Source organism: Pholcus phalangioides, unplaced genomic scaffold (assembly GCF_987345545.1).
Source record: "Pholcus phalangioides strain wild (caught in Gottingen) unplaced genomic scaffold, Ppha-v1.0 ptg000018l_1, whole genome shotgun sequence".
NCBI lineage: Eukaryota > Metazoa > Arthropoda > Arachnida > Araneae > Pholcidae > Pholcus > Pholcus phalangioides.
The window spans coordinates 5367442-5393195 of record NW_028301611.1 but is presented as its reverse complement, the minus strand read 5'-3'; the positions used below and the strand labels follow the sequence as shown (position 1 = coordinate 5393195).

Genomic DNA, 25754 nt, shown 5'->3' with positions numbered 1-25754 from the left:
AATGATCTCTCTTCTCTGGTGAGGAGGATTATCTCTGTTTGATGAATCGGCGATAAATCTGGTAACCTCGTCCTAATCTAACCATACGTTAGAAAAAGAAAGGGAAAGGGGGAAAGGAAAAATATATAGAAGGCAAAAGGTAGATACGGTAGAAAAAGGGAGTTGGGTTTTTAAGCCCCGTTCACATGGGAAATGGAAAAAAGCGGGTTTAAAACTCGCTTCAAGAATTTTCACCAATAGCTCTTTATTTCTTTCCTTACGAAGGAAAAAAGTCGTCAAGCGGGAAGACCCAATGCTAGAACTCCCAATGCTACCGAAATATTTGCGCATGTGAACGGGGCTTTATGAGCCCTCTTTTCACCCTCACCCTACGCGTTCTCTTTCGCTCTTAGATGCATATAATAAAAAGATACATATAATATGTCTTGAAAAAAATCATTAACAGGAGTATACAAAGAAAGGAGGGAAAGAAAAAAAAAACTTCTGTTGATAGGGTTACTATAAAGCTTCGTGATGGGGGAAAAGAGGAAAGAAGTCGCAGAGAACTTGTTTGAATTTATTCCACTGGTGTTTGGACGCAATATCACGTTCGTGATCGTAAAGTGGTCAATGTTCTTTCGATTCGATAGCCACAAAATCCAAGCTAAAGTCATGGCAATAATGTTTATTACCTCATCCTCATTCCAACTTCAAAGCGATAATACAAGCGATCTTCCATTTGAAAATGCCTCTCCGCAGAGAGCAGCAGGCAGACCTTCGACGCTATACGCACATAAACATGAAAATCCAGGTATCTTTCACTTCCGATATGGAAGGCAGTTGCCGATCACAACACTCGGGTAACTCTGATATTATAACTGCATTAGAGTCACACACAGCACTTTCCAGCTTGCACTAATTCTTTACGAAATCCTCAGGGAAATGGTTTCACGAGGCTCAGTGGCAGTGGTCTCCGTCTTCAACCTCCGGCAAAAACTCACCATCAGATAAACCACGTGACTAATTTATGTATTCAGATAATGGTCTTCGATGACATCTGTTGGTGAAAAAAATGTTTATATTTTTTCCCCCCATATTCTTCTTGCTGAAAGGTCATCGGGTCATGGCAGGTCTTACCATCACCTGTTGCCATTTTTAGAACCGTGTCCGGAAAATTCATCGACATCAATCCTACATGAGTGAATGATTGATCGCGTGAACAAGTGAACGAGTGAGTGAGTGAATAAGCGAATGAATGAGCGAAACCGGCCTGTCACTAGAAAGAAGTAGCTCGCTCTCGCTCATTCACTCACAAGGTTTCTTCCTTTGTCAGTCCCTATATAGGTAGCTCATTCTATCACTTACCGGGTCGCTCATTATATCACTCGCTCACTATAGGTCACTGACTCTCTCTTGCTCACCAATTCAACCACTTCATAGCTCACTCAATTACTCACCAGGTAACTCACTCACAATGTAGCTCACTATGTCCCTCGGTCACTCTCTCAGTAGGCCAGTCACTCACTTGATCTGTGGTTCACGCATTTATTCCCTCTGTCACTCATTTACTCACTAGGTCGCTCACTTTCTCATTCTCTCACTAGGTCACTCACTTTCTCATTCTCTCACTAGGTCACTCACTTTCTCATTCTCTCACTAGGTCATTCATTCTATCATCAACTCACTAGGTTGCTCACTTTGTTATACATTCAATCGCCTGGTCGCTCACTCTGTCACTCGCTCACTCATGAAGTAGGTGACCAACTCACTTACCTACTAACTAGGCTAACTTACCTACTAACTCACTAGGTTGCTCACTTTGTTATACATTCAATCGCTTGGTCGCTCACTCTGTCACTCGCTCACTCATGAAGTAGGTGACTAACTTACTTACCTACTAACTAGGTCGCTCACTCTGTCACACGCACTGTCACCAGATCATTCACTTACTGACTAGGTCGCTCACTCTGCCACACACTCAATCACCAGGTCATGCACTTACTCACTGGGTCACTCATTCTGTCAGTAGCTCACTTTAGATCCCTCAGTCTACCACTGGATCGCTGATCACGACAATCGCTCACTAGGCCACTTAATCTCTCGGTCGCTCTCACTCGGTTACTCGATCATTCACTAGTTTGCGCATTCACCAACACTAACCACTCTGTCACTCACTTACCACTGTATCATTTACTGGTTCACTCACTCGGTCATTCCTCGCTCACTTACTGGCTCATTGACTCGTGTCGAACTGTTGTCGCTGAATTTTTCGTAAACCCTCTTAGAACTACTACTACTACTACTACTACTGCTTCACAGCACAACTAGTAATTAGGGTTGGGTTGGAAATGAAGGCGACATCTATCGGTGGTCGCCTCAGGATCGTCGGGAAAGAACTTCTTGCCAATGTTGTTACCCGATCATCTTACCACGGCGCCACTCGGACACCCATTTTCAAAACCGGTGAAACATTCGAAAACGTGATTTATTCAAGTACCATCTTCAACTGATTTGTGCGATGGTCTTAACCGCGATCTTTCTATGGCCGGCGGGCCAAATATGGCCCTCGGAGTCACGTGATGCGGCTCGCGTCCTCAAACCTAACTTTGTAAAAGTGTCCCTCTATGCAGTTCCACATCACTTGAGTGGCAAGAACCGTCTTAAGAGCATCATGGGTCCCCTGGCCTTACTCTCAAAATTTCAATCAGATCTTTGTGAGCTCCCCCACACCCTGTACTATTGAGACCTTCGGGCCGTACCTGCGTTGGCCCATGTATCAAGACGGCACTGCCCGTGGCATATTCCTGGATCACTTAACAGACCCGCGGCATATTTACATCTCAGTTGAGGGATATTTTGGCATAGTTCTAGAACACTTGAGTGGCCTGGTGCGCATTCCCGGATCACTTAAGTGACTCGCGTCTTATTTACAGATCACTCGAGTGACCTACGGTGCAGTTCCAGAGAACTTGAGTGACCTGCAGCACATTTCCAAATCACTTAAACGATCGTGGCACATCTAACTATGTTTACCAATGAGGGTGAAAGCTATGTATACTTCGTGCTCTGCCCGTATAAATTTGTCTGAGGAACTTCAAACGAGTTAATGCATATCAAGATGTACCGAGTATAGTCTCGTTTACATGAGAAATATAAAAAGCGGGTTTATATAAAACCTGCTTTAACAATGACTGCTCACCATTTCTTTCCTTACGAAAGGGGGGGGGGGTGTCGTCAAGCGGGTGCTAGAACTCCCAACGCTACCGTAATATTGTACATGTAAACGAGGCTTATGTGATGAATACCCGACGTGAAACTTGTTTGCTGAGGAAATGCTTGATGTTCGCGTTTAAGAAGTGCTGCCATCTCTCTTTCTAATGCCGAAGCAACAACTACACAGGTTAATTTCTGCTCGTTCGTATTGCGCGTGAATTTTGAATTTTGTAGTCCTGAACGTGACTGCGTGCAGTGGTATAGAACTTATACCAATTCGCATGTTTTCTGTCCCCTTTTCTGTAGACGATTCCGACAAGCAGTTGGAAGCGTTGAAAGAAGAGAACTCTCGCCTCAAGATCGGGAAGGACAAGAGCGAAAACGAGAAACGGAGAAGAAGGTAAAACATATATTCCGAGTCCATCGAGATGGTACATTTATTTAGCTTCCGATTTTGAAGCTTCTTTAGTTAACCAGGGCTGTATAGTTAGTGCTGTTTCATCCCTTTGAAGTCGCGGCGCTTGCCATCTTGGCTCAGTGGGCGGAGCAACTGATTGACGGCACTGCTCAAACACTTTTCTTTTTAGTGGACGACATCAGCACAAGAAACGTCCTGATTTTTACTTATTTCACCGTTTCAAGTGAGCGATTTCTTGTTCGTGGTGTTGTTTTAGTGCCAAAGGTATACGCGGGTGCTATTTTTTTTATAGTCTATAAGGGGTCATTCAAGTATTACGTCAGCATCAATGGGGGTTTCGGATTTGCTAACTTTGGATGACGGGAGGGGAGGGTCTGGATGATGCTTACGGCATCAATTAGGGGCCATTCAAGTATTACGTAAGCAGATTTTCAGCTATTTTTGACCCCCCCCCCCGTCAGCAAAAGTCAGTAAAACACTGATCCCCCCGTCAAACCCCCCTCCCCCCTTGTCAGCAAATCCGAACCCCCCCCCCCCCCCGATGCTGACGTAATACTTGAATGACCCCTTACCCTTTATAAAAACATGAAATATTTTTAATGGCATCTTACTATATCTGTTTCAGGTTAACTTTGCAGTGAATAGAAAGGTAGAGAGTGTATTCCTTCGCCGCAAAATATAGTTCTCATATATCAGAGGTTTAAGATGAACCTTTATACAGAATATTTCAATTTTTTATATGATTTTGAAAAAAATACTGAAAAACATCGTTTTGAACCGATGTTTAATCGTTCAAAATTTTTAAATTATAAAAAATATTGGTTACCATTATCGAAAATCCATAGCAACGGCAACGACACTCTGACGCGATATCCTAGAAATTTTCCCCGCCAATATCACTGTCGTGTTTTTTCCGTTACACAATTGTATATAGCATATATATATATATATATATATATATATATATATTTCGTTATTTGGTTGAATTTTCCATAAGGATACAATTTTTCATTGTTTTACATGCAGTTACAGGCTTACATAAAAATCAATATTCAATCAGTTTTATTTTCTCCTAAAAATAGGCTTCAATGAGTTCAGATATTCACTCATAGATTACAAGAAGTGTTTCTCTTCCTCGAGAGTGCCGATACTATTGTGACTTGTGAGAGGCCCTCTATGGGTGCAGAAGTTTTGGTTTTATGTCCTCCTTTTTTTTAATTATTTATTTTTTGCCATGTTTATGGGATAGTTTTAAGGCCCGTTTACACGAGGCAAGCGCTTTAGTTGGTAACTTAATTTTTAGTTGCCAAGTACGATACGATGTATGCAGACGATAAGGGCCGTTTACACGGCTTTAGTTGACAAGTGCGCAAGTGCAGAAGTGATTTAGTTGGTAAGTCAGATAAGAACGGTTCTATTTTTTCCGGTTAAGTAGACGTATGCGCATGCGCCAGTGGGCGTGACCAGCCGCTCTGGAGGGGTCTTTTTGCTCTCTCACGGAGGGGTTTATTTTGATCTCAAGCGTGAACCTGTTCATACTCCGTCGTCTCCTGAAGTTTCGCTAGAATTCCGCCGAAATAGTGGATGGTGAGGTGGCCAGAGGACACAATCTTCAAGTTTATTGAAAAATATCTTCGCCATGAATGTTTGTTGAACTATAGAAATGAAAATTACCTTAACAAACAAGTTAAAAATTATTCGATGTTGGGAAAAGCTATGCTGTCGACGTGATGTCAGGAGTTATATATTTTTGAATCTTCAATTTTTTTTATCTGGTGGGGAGGATTTATATATTAAAAACTGGAGAGGGGTGTTTCGAATATTTCTCTCGTCCAGAACGAATTTGCTGCCATCTGTTGTAAAAATACGAGATCAAATATTCAACATAAAGATATCATCTCTATAGATCAAATTAAAAAATATTAATGATTTCGAAAATTTGGAAATAATTTTTGTTTAATGAATTTTTATTATTTAATTTTTAACCCTTAGAATTTCCTACGAATGCCAAGAATCTTCTCCCGTATTTTCGGCTTCCATAATTCATAATTATCTCCTCTTTAACATCGATTAAAATATCATATAATCGGTATTTACAACTTAGAGGAGAAATAGAGAAATCTTATATTTCTTCTCGATGACTTACTTAAGTTTATAATATGTTGCGTGTTCTTTTTTCCCCTGTGGCGTCATCTCTCGCCCCCTTGCGTGGGTGGCAGAGGCGAAAAAAGGGGACAAGCGAACTGTTTCCCTTGCCTGACCTACTTCTTGCTCAGTGTGTTGCTCTCGCGCAAGTGAGAAAAGAGTTTCTCATTTTTTATTATTTGGAATTAATATTGCTAACCTATGTAAATAGTTTTTTAAAATTAAATGAACTTAAATATTATCAACCGTTTCTTCAATTAGAGTCAGAATATACATCGTCCTCAATGTATATCATATAACTATACCCCCCTTGAGTAAGTGAAAATGAATAAATTTATATTCTTTAAAAAATATATCATATAATGTGGCTCTGATCACAGTAATCGTAAGTTCTACCTGATCATCTTCACCCACCAGCTTTAAAAAAAGCACCTCTCTGAATGCCAGATAAATAAAAAATTATTACTAGTATTCTCCCGCGCGTTGTGCGTCTGTCTCTCTCCGTGGATTTGAGTAGACTGAAGCGCGCATGCGCTAACTGCGCTCACCTCCGTAAAAATTATCCAATGAGCGCCTACTTACCACTTATCGTGTGGACGGTTTCAAGAAGAATCGGTAAGTTGAAATTAAGTTACCAGCTAAAGCGCTTGCCTCGTGTAAACGGGCCTTTAGTTTCCGATCACGGAGAGTGTTGACAGAGTCGTGACTTCCACTCAAGGCCCGTTTACACGAGGCAAGCGCTTTAGCTGGTAACTTAATTTCAACTTACCGATTCTTCTTGAAACCGTCCACACGATAAGTGGTACGTAGGCGCTCATTGGATAATTTTTACGGAGGTGAGCGCAGTTAGCGCATGCGCGCTTCAGTCTACTCAAATCCACGGAGAGAGACAGACGCACAACGCGCGGGAGAATACTAGTAATAATTTTTTATTTATCTGGCATTCAGAGAGGTGCTTTTTTTAAAGCTGGTGGGTGAAGATGATCAGGTAGAACTTACGATTACTGCGATCAGAACCACATTATATGATATTTTTTTTAAAGAATATAAATTTATTCATTTTCACTTACTCAAGGGGGGGGTATAGTTATATGATACACATTGAGGACGATGTATATTCTGACTCTAATTGAAGAAACGGTTGATAATATTTAAGTTCATTTAATTTTAAAAAACTATTTACATAGGTTAACAATATTAATTCCAAATAATAAAAAAGGAGAAACTCTTTTGTCACTTGCGCGAGAGCAACACACTGAGCAAGAAGTAGGTCACGCAAGGGAAACAGTTCGCTTGTCCCCTTTTTTCGCCTCTGCCACCCACGCAAGGGGGCGAGAGATGACGCCACAGGGGAAAAAAAGAACACGCAACATATTATAAACTTAAGTAAGTCATCGAGAAGAAATATAAGATTTCTCTATTTCTCCTCTAAGTTGTAAATACCAATTATATGATATTTTAATCGATGTTAAAGAGGAGATAATTATGAATTATATAAGCCGAAAATACGGGAGAAAATTCTTGGCATTCGTAGGAAATTCTAAGGGTTAAAAATTAAATAATAAAAATTCATTAAACAAAAATTATTTTCGAAATCATTATTATTTTTTAATTTGATCTATAGAGATGACATCTTTATGTTGAATATTTGATCATGTATTTTTACAACAGATGGCAGCAAATTCGTTCTGGACGAGAGAAATATTCGAAACCCCCCTCTCCAGTTTTTAATATATAAATCCTCCCCACCAGATAAAAAAAATTGAAGATTCAAAAATATATAACTCCTGACATCACGTCGACAGAATATTCCATAACTTTTCCCAACATCGAATAATTTTAGCTTGTTTGAACAAGGTAATTTCCATTTCTATAGTTCAACAAATATTCATGGCGAAGATATTTTTCAATAAACTTGAAGATTGTGTCCTCTGGCCACCTCACCATCCAATATTTCGGCGGAAACTTGCGGAGACGACGGAGTATGAACAGGTTCACGCTTGAGATCAAAATAAACCCCTCCGTGAGAGAGCAAAAAGACCCCTCCAGAGCGGCAGGTCACGCCCACTGGCGCATGCGCATAGGTCTACTTAACCGGAAAAAATAGAACCGTTCTTATCTGACTTACCAACTAAATCACTTCTGCACTTGCGCACTTGTCAACTAAAGCCGTGTAAACGGCCCTTATCGTATGCATACGTTGTATCGTACTTGGCAACTAAAAATTAAGTTACCAACTAAAGCGCTTGCGTCATGTAAACGGGCCTTTACACGAACGGACGCCATCTTCCACCCACCTGTTTCTCCAGATGCCCCTTGCCTTTAGTGTCTCTTCAGATAAAACAAATGAGAGAGGGTGGGGGGGGGAGGGGTCCACAGTGGTTTGAGCTTTCATCTTTTATGTGACAGTTGTGTCTTTATTTTCACCGGAGATAGCCACGCTAAAGTTCTCTGCTCTTCCATTCCTGAATACTATATTTTTGGTTTTTGAATACTCGCTGCAAACAAAACTCGATAAGAATCATCCGTAATAACCATGAACAGCACATCAACCGTAACAAAAGACTAAAGCTGTCGTGAAAACAAGTGGCATCGACGTATACTGTTCGGGGAAGGGGGTAAGGTCGAGCGACGAAAATTTCGGCAAGAAAAGTGAGTAGAAAAATTATAAACTTTTCCGTATCATTATTATCATTCGGTGCTATTCCTGCATTTACACGTGAAAACAGTTAATCTGCTTGTTCTCAATTTTATTTAACGTTAATTTTTTCCATTTAAATTTAAGCAAAAATTAAAAATCCCCAAGTTTTTGAGAGCCCTGGTTAATACACAATATTTTAAAATTATACGTTGCTTTCATAGTATTGTTTGGATTTTTTTTGTAAATAAATTTCAGCTGAGGGAAGGGAAATATTGCTGAAAAATATTACTATGTTTTTGAAATTTTTAGTGTTACTTGCGGCACATCAATGAAGAGTAAGTGACACGCTGATAGAAGATAATTATTTTTTCTAAATTTTAAAACATTTTCTAATCAAAAATCAAAACAAATGATTTCAAAAACCTCACTTTAATTTCTGAAAGTATCGGCAATGGTTTTCTTTCAATTCTATAATTATTACTAATTTAACTGTGCAATTACGTTACACGTAAAAAATATTTTTCTCAGTGAGATTGACGAGAATCGGCCATACCTTACCGAGGCCGCGCATCGATACATTGGTTAAGAGGCTTTCGTTCCCACAGCAACGAGTGATGCGGTTCCCTCGTAGCTTCCCTTTCGCTGCAAAGTTAACCTGAAACGGACTATAGGTGCGCACACAAAAACGAGAAAACCCTTTCGCTAGTTTGTGGGCACCTAAACTAACACTCTACCTATTGATAAGTCCCCTACAAAGCCACTTTTGTGATCTCTAAATGTTTCACGTATCCAAGTGATCCGGAAGTGTGTCGCGGGGCCACTTAAATGCTCTGGACACAGGTGACTTGAGCGATCTGTAAAAATGTGGCACTTAGTTCATTTTTACAAAATTAGGTTTGGGGGGGGGGGCAGGTCACAACCCCTAGGGCCACATTTTGTCTGTGGGTCAAGAGTTTACCATGTATGGCTTAGAGGGTGGGTTGCAATTAATTTCTTCTTTATCGGGGGTGAGGGGGGCACCACAGCTCCCCTATTCCCCTCGGCGAGTACGTCTTTGATCCCACCAATATGCGTTAGGAGGTAGGGTGCAGAGGTGACAAAATTTTGCTGACGCAATACTTGAATGGCCCCTAAAGGATCAATTACGTTGGCCGAGTTTACTAGTTATTCTCTTGCGGTTTTACTCGCTGCTATACTAAACTCGCTCTGTGTAATAACGTTAAGCCGGGTTTTCCTAGGAGTAGAACTTTTGCGCCGTGTGCAGCGTGAAAACGCTGATTGGTTAAAAACTTGAAATTCGGGTTTTTTTTTTTTTTTTACCACTCAGCGTTTTTACGCTGCGCGCGTTGTAGAAACCTGCTTCTAGGAAAACCTGGCTTTTTAAGCTGGGTTTTCCTAGGAATAGGCTTTTTGCGTCGCGTGAACCGAATTAGACTATTTCGCGCCGGCAGAAACGTGTTACATAATCACGCTACGCGTTTGTGTTTTCGTAGCGTGTCGCGTCAGATAAGAGCGGCTATATTATAATGTACGGCCTTAGCATCAGCTACTCTGTGTCGTCTGCATGATCCGGTTTGAAGGGAAGGGAAAGAAAACACAGAGAAAGAGAGAGAGAGGGAGTGAAGACAGCATCGGCAAAACGCGGCGCACGACGCATTTGACTCCCACCCAGAAGCAGTCGACGACCAATCATGCCCGACGCAAAGCGCCGTCGTGAGGCATATTGCACTCTAAAGGGAAACAGTCACGCTGCTTTTCTTATTGGTGAGTGGACGGCGTGTCGCGCTGGGCGAATCACGTTGAGCGCGGCACAGGAAACCTGCTCCTAGGAAAACCCGTCTTTAGCAAGTCGCCGGCGTTTTTGTTCAAGGTTTCTAGAATATATATAGGTTTTTGTTATCCCTCGGGTGCAATATGTTGGCGCGGCTACTTTTTTTCCTCCCTCATTGGTGATTTACTGTGATTTGTAGTAGTCTGCCAACAACAAACTTTTAACCGTAATTGGCGACGTTTCCCACGTTTGGCAATTTAATTTGGGGAGGTATATTATAAATTTTCCGTATGTCCAGTATTTTTCCGTAATTTACCTATGAAATGTGGTCAGCCTACTTATGTGCACACCATATAAAGCAGCCATCTTCAACATGTTGCTCGCGAGCACCAAGAGTGGTTCCCTCATCTGGTGAGCGACTTTACTAGTCCTGTGTAATTGAAATTCGCTGCGCTAGTTGAAACCGGTTCGCTCGCCAGCTACTTTACTCGCAGGAAAATAGCTACTTTAGGAGTCAACTCGCCTAATGTAATAACGTCTTTTACTTCATTAATGCATAACATTCAAAATAATGATAATAATTACAATATAATAATAATAATAACAATCAATTATTCAAGCATTTTATATTAGGATTTTTTTTTTTAATCTGCTTCCCTTGTTTTTATACTGTTGCAGTTGTATTGGGGGGGGGGGTCGTCGTCATTCAAGTATTACGTCAGCATCGGGGGGGGGGGGTTGGATTTGCTGACTTTTGATGGGGCGGGGGGGGGTTTGAAGGCTGCTTACGTCATCAACCACCCCTTTTTGAATATTCTAAGCTGCTGACGGGGGGGGGGGGGTCAATGTTTTGCTAACTTTTGCTGACAAGGGGGAGGGGGGAGTAAAAATAGCTGAAAATCTGCTGACGTAATACTTGAATGGCCCCTTGGTAATAACGAAGTACAAGTCTTTTGAAAGGTAATTCAAATGACAGCAAAAATATAATCAAAAATTATGAGGAAAGTCAAAAGGTAATTGAAATGATCTCTGTCTCGCGTTGAAATTGAACTCTCTTTGAAGTTGAATTGAAATTATCAGTCAACCCCCATAAAAAAATTGACTAACGTTCGCGATTCAACTGAAATGCATCAGTATGTAAAAAATATTCTTAGAGTGGAAGTTGCCTCATAAGTAGAGCCCGGATTATATGCAAATGCATATGCACATATGCATTTGCATATTTTGGCTTTGAATGTTGCTCATAATATTTTCATAACATTGGGTTTTTACCCGCAGGTAGGTTTTTTTTTCTCGAATATCAACTGTTTCAGCGTTAGCGTCGAAAATGTTCAATTCTTTTAGAAATAGCCTCGAAATTCTTTTCCTACTGTTATTTCGTTATTGAACAGCCACGACTAGCTAGAAAAAATATTTAGAAGTTAATTTGCATATGAAGTATATGCATATGTGAGGAGGCAAATGAATATGCACTAACAAATAGAAAATACGCATTTTAAAATAATATCTTCCTTTTTTTTTTACATAGTGATTTTTTAGCGCATATTTTCGAATTTTTAACTTTTTTCGGGATTTTTCAAATACAAACACAAAGGACACAACAGGCAAATTGTTGAACGAGGTGGCAGAAAAAAAGATACCCATAAAAGATATGGATGTATGTGTAAAGATAGTATATATTTTGGCATTTTTAAAAGCATATTTTGGCATTTTAGGTGCATATTTTGGCATTTTAAGTGCATATTTCAGTCTTTTTAAGTGCATATTTTAGTCTTTTTAGTGCATATTTTGGCATTTTAAGTGCATATTTTGGCATTTTAAGTGCATATTTTGGCATTTTAAGTGCATATTTTAGCCTTTTTAAGTGCATATTTTAGCCTTTCTAAGTGCATATTTTAGCCTTTTTAAGTGCATATTTGCATATTTTAAGTGCATATTTGCATATTTTTAGAGCATATTTTGCCACTTTTTAAGTGCATATAATCCGGGCTCTACTCATAAGCAAATGCAAAATTTCTTATTTTAAACATATGAATATCCGAACGAAGCAATCCAATAAATAAACAGATACTAATGAAAATAAGATAATTTTGGAAAAGAACTCCGCAAAATGGGCAGTACAGGGTAGCAAAGCGGACGCACACTCTGTGGTGTGTTTGAGCAATGGCGTCAGCTTGTACCGACTCCGGCGCGTCATGGAACAGCCTGCCTGTTATATAGGCCTGCTAATTAACTCTAGTTTAACGTCTGTTAGTAATTATTATTTGCTGAACTCTCTCATCTCAATCAATCTATGAAATGCTCCGCTATGATTTTCAATAGCAAAAATTTGTTGTTCATGATATGCCCGTTCGAGATTAGATTGGAATTATATGAGACCACCGTTGTCGTTAATTTGCAGTTCTAGTATCATATCTACGATATCCACCGCTCTCGGTAGAGGCCGCAAAAACAAAATAGAAGAACCTGAAAAGATCCAGGAAGACCAAAACGTAAGCAAAAATATTGTTTATTGAAACTATTGATATAGTAGGAGTACTATGGTACCGGTACTATGGCCCGACAACCGAGATAATCTCGATATTTCTATTCAAGAGTTTCCTCTTCTCCTCTCACATAATAATAATATAATAGTCAAAGTCATATAATAGCCATTATAATCAATAATGATTATAATGGCTTATATGAAAAGTGGCAATATGACCCGTAGTTTTATAGACAGTCCAGCATTTTCACAGGAAATTTCGAATATCCTCACCTCACTCTTTCATGAAAATGTTCTGTTTCTTCCCTTATTTAAAACGAAGTTTACAGCAATTTGCATTCTTAACTGAAATAGTTGTATTGAAGATAGTATTTATTTCTCTTATAAATTATATGAATTATTATGCATGACTATATATTATATAATTATAAAAATATATCATCTCATATATATATATATTTTTCTCGTGAAATGTATTTCAATATACTGTCATTTGTAGTAGCCTGCCAACAACAAATTTTTAACCGTAATTGGCGACGTTTCCCACGTTTGGCAATTTAATTTGGCGAGGTATATTAAATTTTCCGTATGTCCAGTATTTTTCCGTAATTTACCCATGAAATGTGGTCAGCCTACTTATGTGCACACCATATAAAGCAGCCATCTTCAACATGTTGCTCGCGAGCACCAAGGGTGTCCAATCCTGTTGTCCGATTTCGTGTTCGGGAGCACTTGATCTCAACGCTTCAATTAAACAACCTGTAAAATAATTTCATTCAGGGTTAAAATTAATGCAGATTTCATGCATAATTATGTCAAAGTTTCCTAAGTTGTGGTCTTGGCTCTATGATGAGGTTGAAGAACGACCCGGGAAATGTTGAAGACCCCCTCTGCCGTAGCACGGCTGACTCAATTCTAGGCCAGGGAAGATAAGAGATCACTCGACTTAATCCGTCTGTACCTCAGGAATGGCCGACTCGATGTGTTTTGTCACGTGATACATTCCGACTGACGCGCTGGGGATGAACCATAGACTAAAGATATACTATTATTAATCTATATAGGATAAGCATAGGGCATATATCTATAGTCGTAGGGAATGTATTCAACCGTAAGAAAATATATTCCCTGGGTAGAGACGGATGAAGTAGCATTATCTCTGGCTTCGTTAGCCTTGTGAGTCAGCCGTGGCCATTCAAGCAGTTTCTGGGATTGTCCATACTTGAATCTTGATTCATACTGACGTCTAATTTCAACGTTTGGCAATTTATTTAGCGAGAATTGGCGATGTTAACAATTTTCCCCGCATGTACGACCCTCGTTTTCTGCATTTTTCACGATGAAATATGTACACACATCAGCTTAAATTATTTCCAGGGCCGTATTAAGAGCATCATGTTGTGATTTTTCTAAGGGGAAAAATATTCCGTAAAATTTCAACAAGTTCTAATTTTTGTGAGGATCCCCCCCCCCCCCCGGGTCGTCCTCGGGTGAGTCCATGCATTAACACGGCACTGATTATTTCTGGGAACTTATTGACGATGTTTGAATTGCAGTTGGAAAGTAGAGTCGGCAGGGTGAAGTCTGAACTTTCTGAAATCAAAGAAGGCATCAAGAAGATGAATTTGAGGTCCCGTCAGCAAGAAAACGAACTCAAGTCCTACCGGGAATCATTCCAGTGGTTACGGGACGACAAAATATTCAAGGAAAAAGGCGGAGGAAAGAGGCACGATGAGGCCACTAAGGAATTTATAAGGAGTCTCAAGAACTCGGTGAAATATTGTTGTTTTTTTGCAGATTTTTTTTAAGTATTCTTTTGAGTGACCTCGAGTTTTTTAAATTGTGTGTCGAGATTTTCCCACGAATCTTGACGTTACTGTTATGCATATTTTCAAGTGTTCCGGGTGCGATCCGGCGGAGATCGTGACGCGTCTGACCACTCGTGAGCTCGAGACGTACGTTTTACTTCTACAGACTGAGCTGTCCGTGGCTGTCGAGAAGAATAAGTTACTGGAGGACAAATTTAAAGAAGGTAAAATGCTGACACAGTGGTCGAAAATATTATGACTGATATGTAGAGATTTTCGTATTCACGAAACAGATTAGATATAAACGAAAAATTTGGCTGAAGCAACGTGAAAATTTCTTTTACCGGGGGTGTTTCGCGAAGGACCCCCCTAACTTTGAAAACAAACAACTCGGAAACGGTGATAGATTAGAAGCATGAAACTAGTGGTATGTTTATTTTAAAAAAAAACCGTAAGAATATGATAATACAGAAGCCTCAAGATTTTAGTTACAAATCGCGCCGATAGATGGCGCCCCAGGCTGCATTACAGATCCTTACAAAAAAAAAACTCAGGCGCCGAGAACGATCGATGGTGATCGTATCCCCACGATTTTTTGGCTAAAAATGTCCACTTTACTTGATTTTGACAACTTTTTTGACTGCAAATGACAATACCTTTACCTTTGTTTGGCTTTGAATATCCAACTTCACTTGCTATGACAACTGTTTTTTGGCGGTAAATAACATCTTTACTCGCCTTCGACTATGCCTTATGCGTCCGTCAAATCCGGGACGATCGAACGATACTCACTGTGAGTCGCCTCTCCCGTTACGTTGCCCTGGATTCGTGAGTGCCTCCAGTATTTTTGGCTGTATATTTTCCAGCTGAAGATGCCTGCCTCCGCTCCATTCACAGCTGAAGATGCTTGCCTCTGCTCCATTAGTATCTGAAGATGTAGGTCTGTTTTCCTATGACTCTGATTCGCAGCTGAAGATGTCCACTTCCACACTATTGATGATGTCTACACAGCTGAAGATGTCTACTTCCACCTGGTCTTTGCTCAGGCGGAGATCCGCTATACATTCAGTAGAATAAGATGGAAAAAATGTTCTGTCGCGTAAAATAGGGACGATTCCCCACGATCCCACACAATAAATTGCCCCTCCCGACCATAGGCGGAAGTATAGACTTGGAAGTCTGGGGGGGGGGGCATGGTCATTATTGCTAGGGTGTCACGATGATGATAATGATGTCAATTCATATGTACATTAGATCAGTCGACTCCAACTTTGACGCTGGGGGGAGGGGGTGATGCCTCCCGTATCTCCGCCCATGATCCCGACACATCGTCCCGGATCCCTTCCTGGCTGCAATTAACAACTTTACTGGCCTTTGGCAATTTTTGGCCCTCAATAGACACAAAAATTGTAGGTGGTCAGCTGAGACAAGCATGCATTTTGGCTCCTTCTCCCGTAATGTGAATGAGCTGTCAAAGGAAAGGTAAAAATGGTTAATTCGATGTCTCCTGTAGCGGTTTCTATCCGTAGTTGCGGTTCTGAATCATAATACTGATTTCATGTTGTTGTAGACAGCTTTGTTTTCCTCAATGGCAATGGCTGAGTTTTTTTTAATTAATTCCAGTGACTTCGGCCAAGAAGGATGGCCATAATAGGCTGGCGCTGCAGACATCTCCAACACATACTAGTCATGAAGTTGCTCCAGAGCAGACGCAACGGACACCTCCAACACACGTGGATAATGGAGTTCTGTCCGAAGCAACTCCGAGTCAGGTAAGTCAGAGACGTACAGGAATATTGTGCTAAAATATTTGCCCACACGTAAGTTGCTTACTTCGGATTACATAGAGTGCAAATGCCAAATCCCCTTGCCACAAATTACTGGGAAACCGTTCCCCCCCCCCCCCTAGAGCAATAACTTCCAATTAGAAAAAGTATCCCAAGTAACGTAATTCAGATACACACGAATTCGTTAGTTTATGCCATACACGCTAAACCCATATTCTTCTGGTCAAACGTGGCCCTCGGAGTCATATGATGTGGCCCGTGACCTCAAACTTAATTTTGTGAAAATGAACTAAGTGGGACGCGAAAAAAAGTTCCAGATCACTTAGGCAGCCCGCGGCATACTAACAGATCACTTGAGTGACCTGTGGCATAGTTCTGAGGTACTTGAGCTGCCCACGGTACAGCTCTACATCACTTAGGTTACCCGTGGTGTATATCCCGATCAGAGGCGTACGCAGATGGGAAGGGGGGTTGCTCAGGTAGCCTGTGCCGCCACCCCCCCACCCCATAAGCCGACCAAAAATTAGAAAAGAAAATTAATACCTCGGTGGAAAAATTGAAATATTCAAAGCAAATACCCTTTATATGATCTATTAACCAAATTCTGTTAATTTATATGCTTTTTGGAGGATAGTAATTTCAAAGGTAGAAAATTTTTGGGATCCCCTTCAAAGGGCGATCTTGCGTACGCCCCTGATCCGGATCACTCAAGTCAAGGGAATTCAACGCATGACCCTCGGAATTTTTGTCATGGCCCGTAGATCATTTCCATGTGAAATGGTTGATAACATTCAAAAATGAAAAAGAAAGAATTCCCGAACAAATTTGATTGGTTTTTATCACTTTTCATGGAATTCCTTTAAATTTTAAAATTTTCTGAAAAAAGTGTCTGACAAGAAACGTTTTCATATTCAAATGAAATTTAATGCTTCTAAGTTCGGGGAAATTTATAAAATTGCGTGTGACTTTCATAAATTTGTTTGATCAACAGAACTGTATTCTTTTTGAAAGACAAGCTTCATCCCCACAAATCGTTATGCGAGTCACGTGTCAGACCATTTCAAAATTTTATTACAAAAACGAAGGCTGAAATGGATCATGGAATACGTTCATCCACAACATGTAAAACAAGGTTGTTCAACTGTTCGGGGAGTGGTGCGGGCCATTTAATTCGTTTGAAAATGTGTCGAGGGTTACGTTATGATAGCCACAAGTACTTGCATGAACACTGATTTACAGTCCTCGCTTTTAACGTTCGCACATACAACGTTTTACTGCTTAGTGCGACTAATTTTCATGGTCTCTCCCATTTCTTACTGAGATTTTAAGAGGACATCATAATTCTATTGCCCGCGGGTCATGGATTGGTCATAAATGGTCTACAGATGTTAATGGTACTGCCCGTGGTATGATATAAGCTAGAATTCTGAAGTTCTGTTATTATAATTGTAATGAAAATTGTTTGGGGGCTACAGGGCCGAATTAAGATGTTTGAAAGCCCTAAGCACTTAAATTGTTTTAGTGTCCCCCCCCCCCCCATACGTATATTTTACACAATGTTGAATCTATTAATGGGGGAAAAAAACATTGAATGAAACTTTGTATTTCAGAAGTAACTAATCTACGACCAGCAGTGGATCCAGAAGTGGGGGGGGAGTAATCACCCCTTTCAAAATCCGGATAATATGGTAAAACTTGGCCTGTCCCGTAAAATACAGGACAATCTTACACAATTAGCCACCCCTCCTGATTCATCGCTGTGGATCCGTGACTGTGTCTACGGTTGAATATATGACCTGGGCATTTCTCTGAGCACTCACTTTATATATTTACTAAAAGCTTTCTCCTACCTTTTTTCTAGCTCAAAGTCTTTGATAACATCTTTAAAACTAACTAACTCACCCCCCCCCCCCAAATGACGGGCCTGCCTCTTTCCCTCATTTATGCTGTTTTTTCCCAACTTGTGTCCGATCAGGACCGGACTTATGGATTTTTTAGATTAGATTAAAAAATTCAATTTTTTTCCCATTAAACTATTATTGGTTGTGAAAGGAGGTTTTCAGTTTAAAGCCCCAACACAGGGGCGTAGCCAGAAATTTCGTTCGGGGGGGGGAACCACTTTCATTTCAGGGGGGGACCAAAGTGAGAGAACAATGGATTTGGCCATCTTTTTTCCTTTTTTGGGTCATTTTCTCACATTTCGGGGGGGGGGGGGACCAGACCCCCAAGTCCCCCCCCCCCGCTACGCCCTTGCCCCAACAATATTATTTTAAGCGTTATTAGGTATGGTAGTAGCTTATTTCTAAAAGATAAAAGAGTGTATGTTATGCAGGTCGTCGCATTCTTTATCCCAGAAAAAAATCTGGAGTTTTTTTCTGCCCTTAAAGAATAGCAGGCCTATATTAACCAAAAAAAAAAAAACATGATGAGAGCATCAAACGAAAAAGGAGACTAGAAAAGATATCTAGCAATTTTTCTCCCTTGAAAACCTCCCCTCTCGTTGGAATTACCACCATCTGGTCTGGAGGTACCAATAGTGCGCTTAAGGTGAATGTTTGTAGTTTCATTCGGCGAGGCTTCCACTATTGATGTTCCATAGTAGACTGTAGCAGGGATATCTCTAGATGACGATTGCTCCCGAAGCGAGGCAACTTCGACTGTCCTCTGGAGTGTTAATTGCATGCCTTCCTGGAAACCTCTGAACTGTCATGTTTCCCTAAAGAGGCTTGAGAATTTTTCAGTCGCAAACATTACCATATGAATCATTCTCTCATATATTCCAGAAGACGGATATACAATGTGTAAATTCTAAATTTTGATGATTTTTACTCCTGAACTTCCAAAAAAGGGTAAGACGTTTCTTCTCTGATTTGTTTTTCTCAATCTAATTATTCACTTAGTACAGTACCAACATTAGACACATATTGTTTCATGAACAGAAGCCGGATCTTGAATCCTGCGAACTACGCGGCCGCAAAAGGCGCCAACTGAAAGGGGTGATTTTTTTTTATCACCAAAACATCATTCACTTACACTTAAAAATGTCCAGAACCGACCCTGTTCATGAATAGAGAGTTCATGCGTGAAAACATTTAAGAGCACAAATTTCCGAACATTTTGGATGTAGGCTACGTTGCTTACAGCTCCGGTAGTTCATTTTGCCTACTATTAAATAAATTATATCTGAGGCTGATTGCAGATAGTGTTGTTAATATTCCGCACAACCCCTACTCCAGAGCGGCTTTTTGAATTTCGAATTTGAATAATCAAATATTGAAATTACAATCTTGGATTTTGTGTTTGTGGCAAGAAACACAAGTAATAACATTGAAGAGCTCATATACAGTGAATCCCACTTATAGCGTTTTCCAAAAACATGAAAACGTTGTTGGGAGGAAAGCGTTTTAAACGAGAAATTTCAATAAGTGTTAGTAAGAGTTGGGAGATCACGAAAATAGTCGTACTAAGCGAGAAAACTTTTCAAGTGCGACCGTTAAGCGGAATATGCTGTAGTAATTTTAAATTAATCTACATTTTCAAATAATGTAGTTCTAACGTGTTTCAGAATGTTTTTCTTTATTTTTGTGAATTACACATCCCCCCCCCCTCCCCACATCCTGGAGCAGGGCCCTTAAGCTGAGATCTTTAGCGGGCCCCAAGCCAGACTTTTCACGGGCCCTTCTGTAATGAATTTATTGTGTGATGATAAAAAATGATTAAATGATAGTTAAAGTCCCGGATCCCAGGGCTGGATCCCTGTCAGCAGTGTCGTCTTAACGCATGGACCCACCCGGGAACGGCCCGTGGGGTCTCAAGTGAAAAGGGGCCTCACAAAAATGAGATATAGCTGAAATTTAAGAGGAGCATATATGTAAATTTGCCTGCCCGGGTTCCATGTCCATGGTTCTCTTAAGACGGCCCTGGCACCAGAACAAAGTGATATATCTAAGCCCCCACCGTCCTCCCTTCTGGCTGAAAATGCTTACCTAATAATTTGTTTGAAAAATGCTCCGAAAAAAAGTTCACCAAATCCTATTATTCTGAGCCCCCACGGATGGACTCTGGCCCGTAAAAAGGCTCGGGCAACCAGAGTCCTGCCTCGAGAGAACAGGGGGCTTACAAAAAAATATATACTTATTTTGCATGATAATAAATCTTTTCAAGAGGCCCCAAGAAAAAGTCCCCTGCCCACGTTTTTTTTTGTCGACAAAGCTTTTCACTTTTTCAACTCGAATTTCGCACTCCTCTTGGAGCAGTGCCCAAGTGCGGATTCAGACGGGGGGGGGGGGCGATCGCCCCTCCCAAGAGCCGAATAAATATGGGAGAAATTTGTGTGCCCCGTGAAATACGGATGCACCAACACAGGAAGTCGCTTCTCCGAGACATCGCTCTGGATCCGCCTTCCTTCACTCCATTCGAAGCTGAAGATACCTGCCTTTGTTCCATTCGCAGCTGAATATCTCTACCTAGGCTCTATTCGCTGCTGAAGATCTCTGCCTTGGCTTTATTCGCAGCTGAAGATGCCTGTACCTCCGCTCCATTCGAGCTGAATATTTCTGCCTCAACTCATTTCGGAGCTGAATATTTCTGCCTCCACTCATTTCGCAGTTTAAGATGTCTGTCTCAGCTTCTTTCCCAGCTGAATATTTCTGCCTCTGCTCCATTCGCAGCAGCTGAAGATGTCTGCCTTTGCTCAGGAACGGATCCAGGAGGAGGGGGGGGCGATAGGTAAGAACCGAATAATATTGGAAAATTTCCCTGTCCCGTAAAATACGGGACGATCCAACGAACTTAAACTAACGAACACAATTCGCTTCTCCCACCACCAGACCAACCGTGACCTCTTGTCCCACTAGAGGATATAAGCTGGTCCGTCGCAGGAGACGTGGGCCACGGTGGAGAAATCCAATGACATCCAACATCAGCAAACCACCCACACCATGCCACAAGTCGACCAGCAGCAGGACCGCTCATACAACTTCACCCCCCCCCCCCCCCCACACACACACTTGTTTACATGAAATGATATATCAATAGAAAGATATGAAGAACATGGGCAGGTGCAGAGACGCAATTCGCCTGCAGGCCACGAGTGGGGCCATGAAAACTAGTTATACAACTTATATTCAATCATAACACTTCACTCATAGTTAGAAAAACTAGTGGCAGATGGCAGCACTACACATAACAAGCATTACAGAGAAACAACAAAACTTCACGTCAGGTTTCACTACACGTACACGCACATTCCCGCATGTACCGATTCGTTGGGGGGTTCCGGGGGGGGGGGGTGCGGGCGGGGCGCATGTGTGGTGTAGTAGTAGTAGGTAGGGCCTCCAAAAAATGGCTCGGGAATCCATGATGTTCTTAAGTCAGCCACCTCGTTGGGCAATTTGCCTGTTGTGGCGTTGTATTTGTATTTGTATATACAGTATATACATATGAGCATACAGACAATAATGCAATTATGAAAAGATACAAAAGAATACGAATGATAGATGATGCACAGACCCACATCGCCTGCAGGCCACGAGTGGGGCCTCAAGAAAATTCGCTTCTCCCGCCACATCGACCTGGATCCGCACCAGGCGGTGCCCCCATACAGCCACGCAGGTCGCACGGTCAAAGAACCGTCCCTAGTTAAGAACACCGATTATGGTTTCTTTTCTGAATTGCTTCCAACTCTGCTTCAACCTGACAAGAGAGTTCCAACATGCTTGCTTGACACAACTGACCAAACCCCTAGTTGTGGCCGCAGGTCTACGATGGTCTTAAGGTGGCCTTGATGTACAAATGGGTAGGGGCAGAAAAGGGGGGAGGAATCTCTGCCTGTGCGGGATCTATTTTTGGTGCCTCCGATGATAGTTTCTCAGCTCAACAAATTTTTTTAAATTTCCAACTCGGATTTGGCACCCTTTCCTAGAGAGGTGCCCCATGTGGCTGCACAAATAGCACGGCCTCTGTGGGGGCTGAAAGGCTTCAGCCTATATTCTTATAATTTTTGTTTTTTCCATCATATAAATTCTTTATCGAGGGACCAGTGAAAAATCTGGCAACAAAGATCCCAGCCTAGCGACCCCTGCTGCGGGTCCGATAAATGCATTCAGTCTTCCCGCTAGGCGAGTACGTCCTATAGATATTGTATCTGAAAAGTAATGAGTCCCGTATATACCGGGTGACTCGAAACGTTACGCCGTCCGCCAATAGCATTTTTTTTTTTTTTTTTTTGCCTTGTAGCATTTGCAGCGATTCACAATGGCCCTAACATTTTTAAGGGAATTGAAATTAATTCAATACTCTAGAGCAGCGGTTCTCAACCTTTTTTTTTGACTCGCGGAGCCCTTTCTGGTATATAATTTCTGTGGAGGAGCCCCGTAGAACTATTTTTCATTCATTCATCAAAACTACTGATTTATTATTTTATTATTCAAAAATACTTATAATTATTTTTCCCGAATTTACTTTTTTTTGTATTTTTCTGGAGCCGCCGCGGAGTCCCTGAGGAGTTCACACGGAGCACCGGTTGAGAACCGCTGCTCTTTAAGACATTCATTTTTAAAAATACTGTTCGCGCTGCTATCTACTTTCAAAATCCGAAGCTCAGGCATAAATTCTTCATTCAGCTTTGCTCCTTTTAAACAAAGCTTATAAATTGTCCTGAAAGATCAAACTTCCAGTTCAGTAATTTTTTCAAGACCCAAAGAGACATCCAAGAGAAAGGAAAAAAACATTCTCCACTCAAGCAAAGGACAGGTAAGATCGTAAAAAGTGAATTTTTCCACACTCCACTTTATAGTAATGTGCTGCCATCTAATCTCAAATTTAAAAGTTACTTTTGTGGTGATGAAGTTTAAATTCAAAAAAACTATATTCTTTATTCCTCTGAGTTCCTTATAAACAAAACTCATAAACTGAACTGGAAATTCAAACTGAAAGTTCGATTATTTTATTTGAGCATAAGGAGGCGTCCAAAACAAAGAACCTCTTAATGAGCAGACGACAGACGGTTTGTTCGGTTCCCTACAAGCTAAGCTCAAAAACAGAACTGGAAGTTCAAACTTTCAGTTCAGTAATTTCTTCCGGACACGAGGAGACGTCCAAAACAAGTGACCTGGAGAGAAGCAGACGACAGGGATTTTTTCATCGAGCTTATATTACTGGAAGGAGCATCCAGAGCCGCCGCGACAGCAGCGACATCAAATGCAAGGAAATCACGGACTCGGTGAAAACAAAGTTCCCGCCTGGCAACTTGTCCATAGTTCTGTTCGGTCTCTAAATAGGGTGACCATGCGTCCCGTATCTAGCGGGACAGTCCCAGTTTTTTTTTTGTTTTTTTGGGCGTCCCGACTTTTTAGCAAAAGTGTCCCGGTTTTTACACGAAGCTAACTTGAATTTTTATTCTTTATTGAAGTCAAAGAATAAAATTATTTTCCCACTCATAAATTATATTATGATAATTACAATTATAAATAAGAATATTAATCTCTCGCATTTGTCTTAGTGAACGTTTTATTTCGTGGAACTCATTTAAATCCACTGCAATTTGCAGTAATGCTTTATTTCCCGCCATTGTGAGGTTTTTAGTTATTTCTCCAATATTTGGCAATTTTGTTTACTTTTGGCGAAAGTTGGCGATGTCCCGTATTTTCCCGTATTTGGAGTCCCAATTTCCCGTATTTCTTCCTAGGAAATATGGTGAGCCTATCTCTAAATATTGGGTTTTAAAGATTAAAAAAAGATAGAGAACTCATCGATAAAGATGAAAAAAGATTAAATTATTTCTTTCATTAATACTGGAATAATTTCTTTCATCAATTCTTAAATTTGTCTTTCATCAATTCTTAAATTTCCTTTCATCAATTCTTAAATTTCCTTTCATCAATTCTTAAATTTCCCTTCATCAATTCTGGATTTTCCTTCATCAATTCTGGATTTTCTTTCATTAATTCTGGAATTATTTCTTTTAAATAATTATTGTTTCTTTCATTACTTATGGAATTTGTCAATTCTGGATTTGTTTCTTTCATTAATGCTGAAATTATTTCTTTTATTAATGCTGTGATTATTTCTTTCATTCATTCTGAAATTATCTCTCATTAATTTTGGAATTATCTCTTTTCTTCATTCTGGAATTATCTTTCATTAATTTTATTATCTCTTTCATTACTGCTGAAATTATCTCTCTCATTAATTTTGGAATTATCAGTTTTATCAATGCTGGAATTATCTCTTGCATTAATTCTAGAATACTTTCTTTCATTAATTCTGGAATTATCTCTTTCATTAATTCTGGAATTATCTCTTTCATTAATTTTGGAATTATCTCATCGATGTTGAAATTATTTCTTTCATTTATTGTTATAAATTCCTGTGGATGTCATAAGAAAATAACGGGGATTTGTTTTCGAGTCAAGTGATGTTCCGACGAAATATGTTCGTGGACACTGTTCTCAGCCAATACCTTCTAGAGCACCTTGCTCTATAGAGTCTAGAAGGTGTTGTCTCAGCACTGTGAAGGCGCAGATTTCTCCTCTAAAGCCGGGTTTTCCTAGGAGCAGGTTTTCCGTGCCGCGCGCAACGTTAATCACCCAGCGCGGCACGCCGTGCACTCACCAATAAGAAAAACAGCATGACTGTTTTCCTACAGAGTGTAATACGGTTCACGACAGCGCTTTACGTCGGACGTTATTGGCCGACTGCTTCTGGAGGAGTCAAATGCGTCTTGCGCCGCGCGTTTTGCCGATGTTCTCTTCAATCTTGTGTGTTTCCTTTCTCTCCCCTTCAAACCAGAGCATGCAGACAACAGAGTAGCTGATGCCAAGGTCATGTGCTATAATATAACCGCCCTGATCTGATGCGCCACGCTAGGAAAATACAAACGCGTATCGTAATTATGTAACACGTTTCTGCCGGCGCGAAATAGTCTAATTCTGTTCACGCTGCGTAAAAAACCTATTCCTAGAAAAACCCGGCTTTAGCTCTCCAGTAATATAAGCTCGATGAAGGCTTGATTTATATACTGTTGGTGCTGCCATCTAATCTCGAAATTTCAACTCATGCGATAATGAAAGAGAGAGAGAGTTCTTTGTTATTTTTTAGCATAAAATTTTTTTATGGGACGGAAATTTCGGTAACAAAATTCGTACATTTGCAATAATCGATATTTTATGTAGAAAAAATTATTATTTCTTTCCACAAAAAATTCGGACTGTATGGATGATCGAACAAATAAGTGAAAATACGGATTATGTCGTCTTCAGATAGGGTTACCAGATTCAAAACTGAAAAAGGAGGACGCCTCGTGCGAACATTAAGCAGTGCCGTCTTAACGCATGTCTCTCACTCCGGGCCGTGCCCAAAGGGCCTCAAAAGAAAAGGTGCCTCAGAAAAACGAGACGTAGTTGAATTTTTCAGGTAGGGGCTCCAAAAAAAAATCCCTTGGCTCCGGGGGGGGGGGGGGGCCTGATGCTATTAAGACGATCCTGCCTGTCAGCCCCACCCTTGTGG

The 25754-nt window shown here is 40.6% G+C and overlaps 1 protein-coding gene across 1 annotated transcript in view; it reads left to right on the top strand.

The window, feature by feature from the left end:
* LOC149071614 (uncharacterized) overlaps positions 1-25754 on the top strand; it is a 37724-nt gene that overhangs the window by 1558 nt on the left and 10412 nt on the right. The window contains exons 2-7 of the mRNA XM_089247997.1: positions 3499-3592; positions 12569-12659; positions 14209-14424; positions 14549-14684; positions 15430-15528; positions 16084-16232. Coding sequence (XP_089104123.1) covers positions 3499-3592; positions 12569-12659; positions 14209-14424; positions 14549-14684; positions 15430-15528; positions 16084-16232 — 785 coding nt within the window. The remainder of the gene's footprint in view (positions 1-3498; positions 3593-12568; positions 12660-14208; positions 14425-14548; positions 14685-15429; positions 15529-16083; positions 16233-25754) is intronic.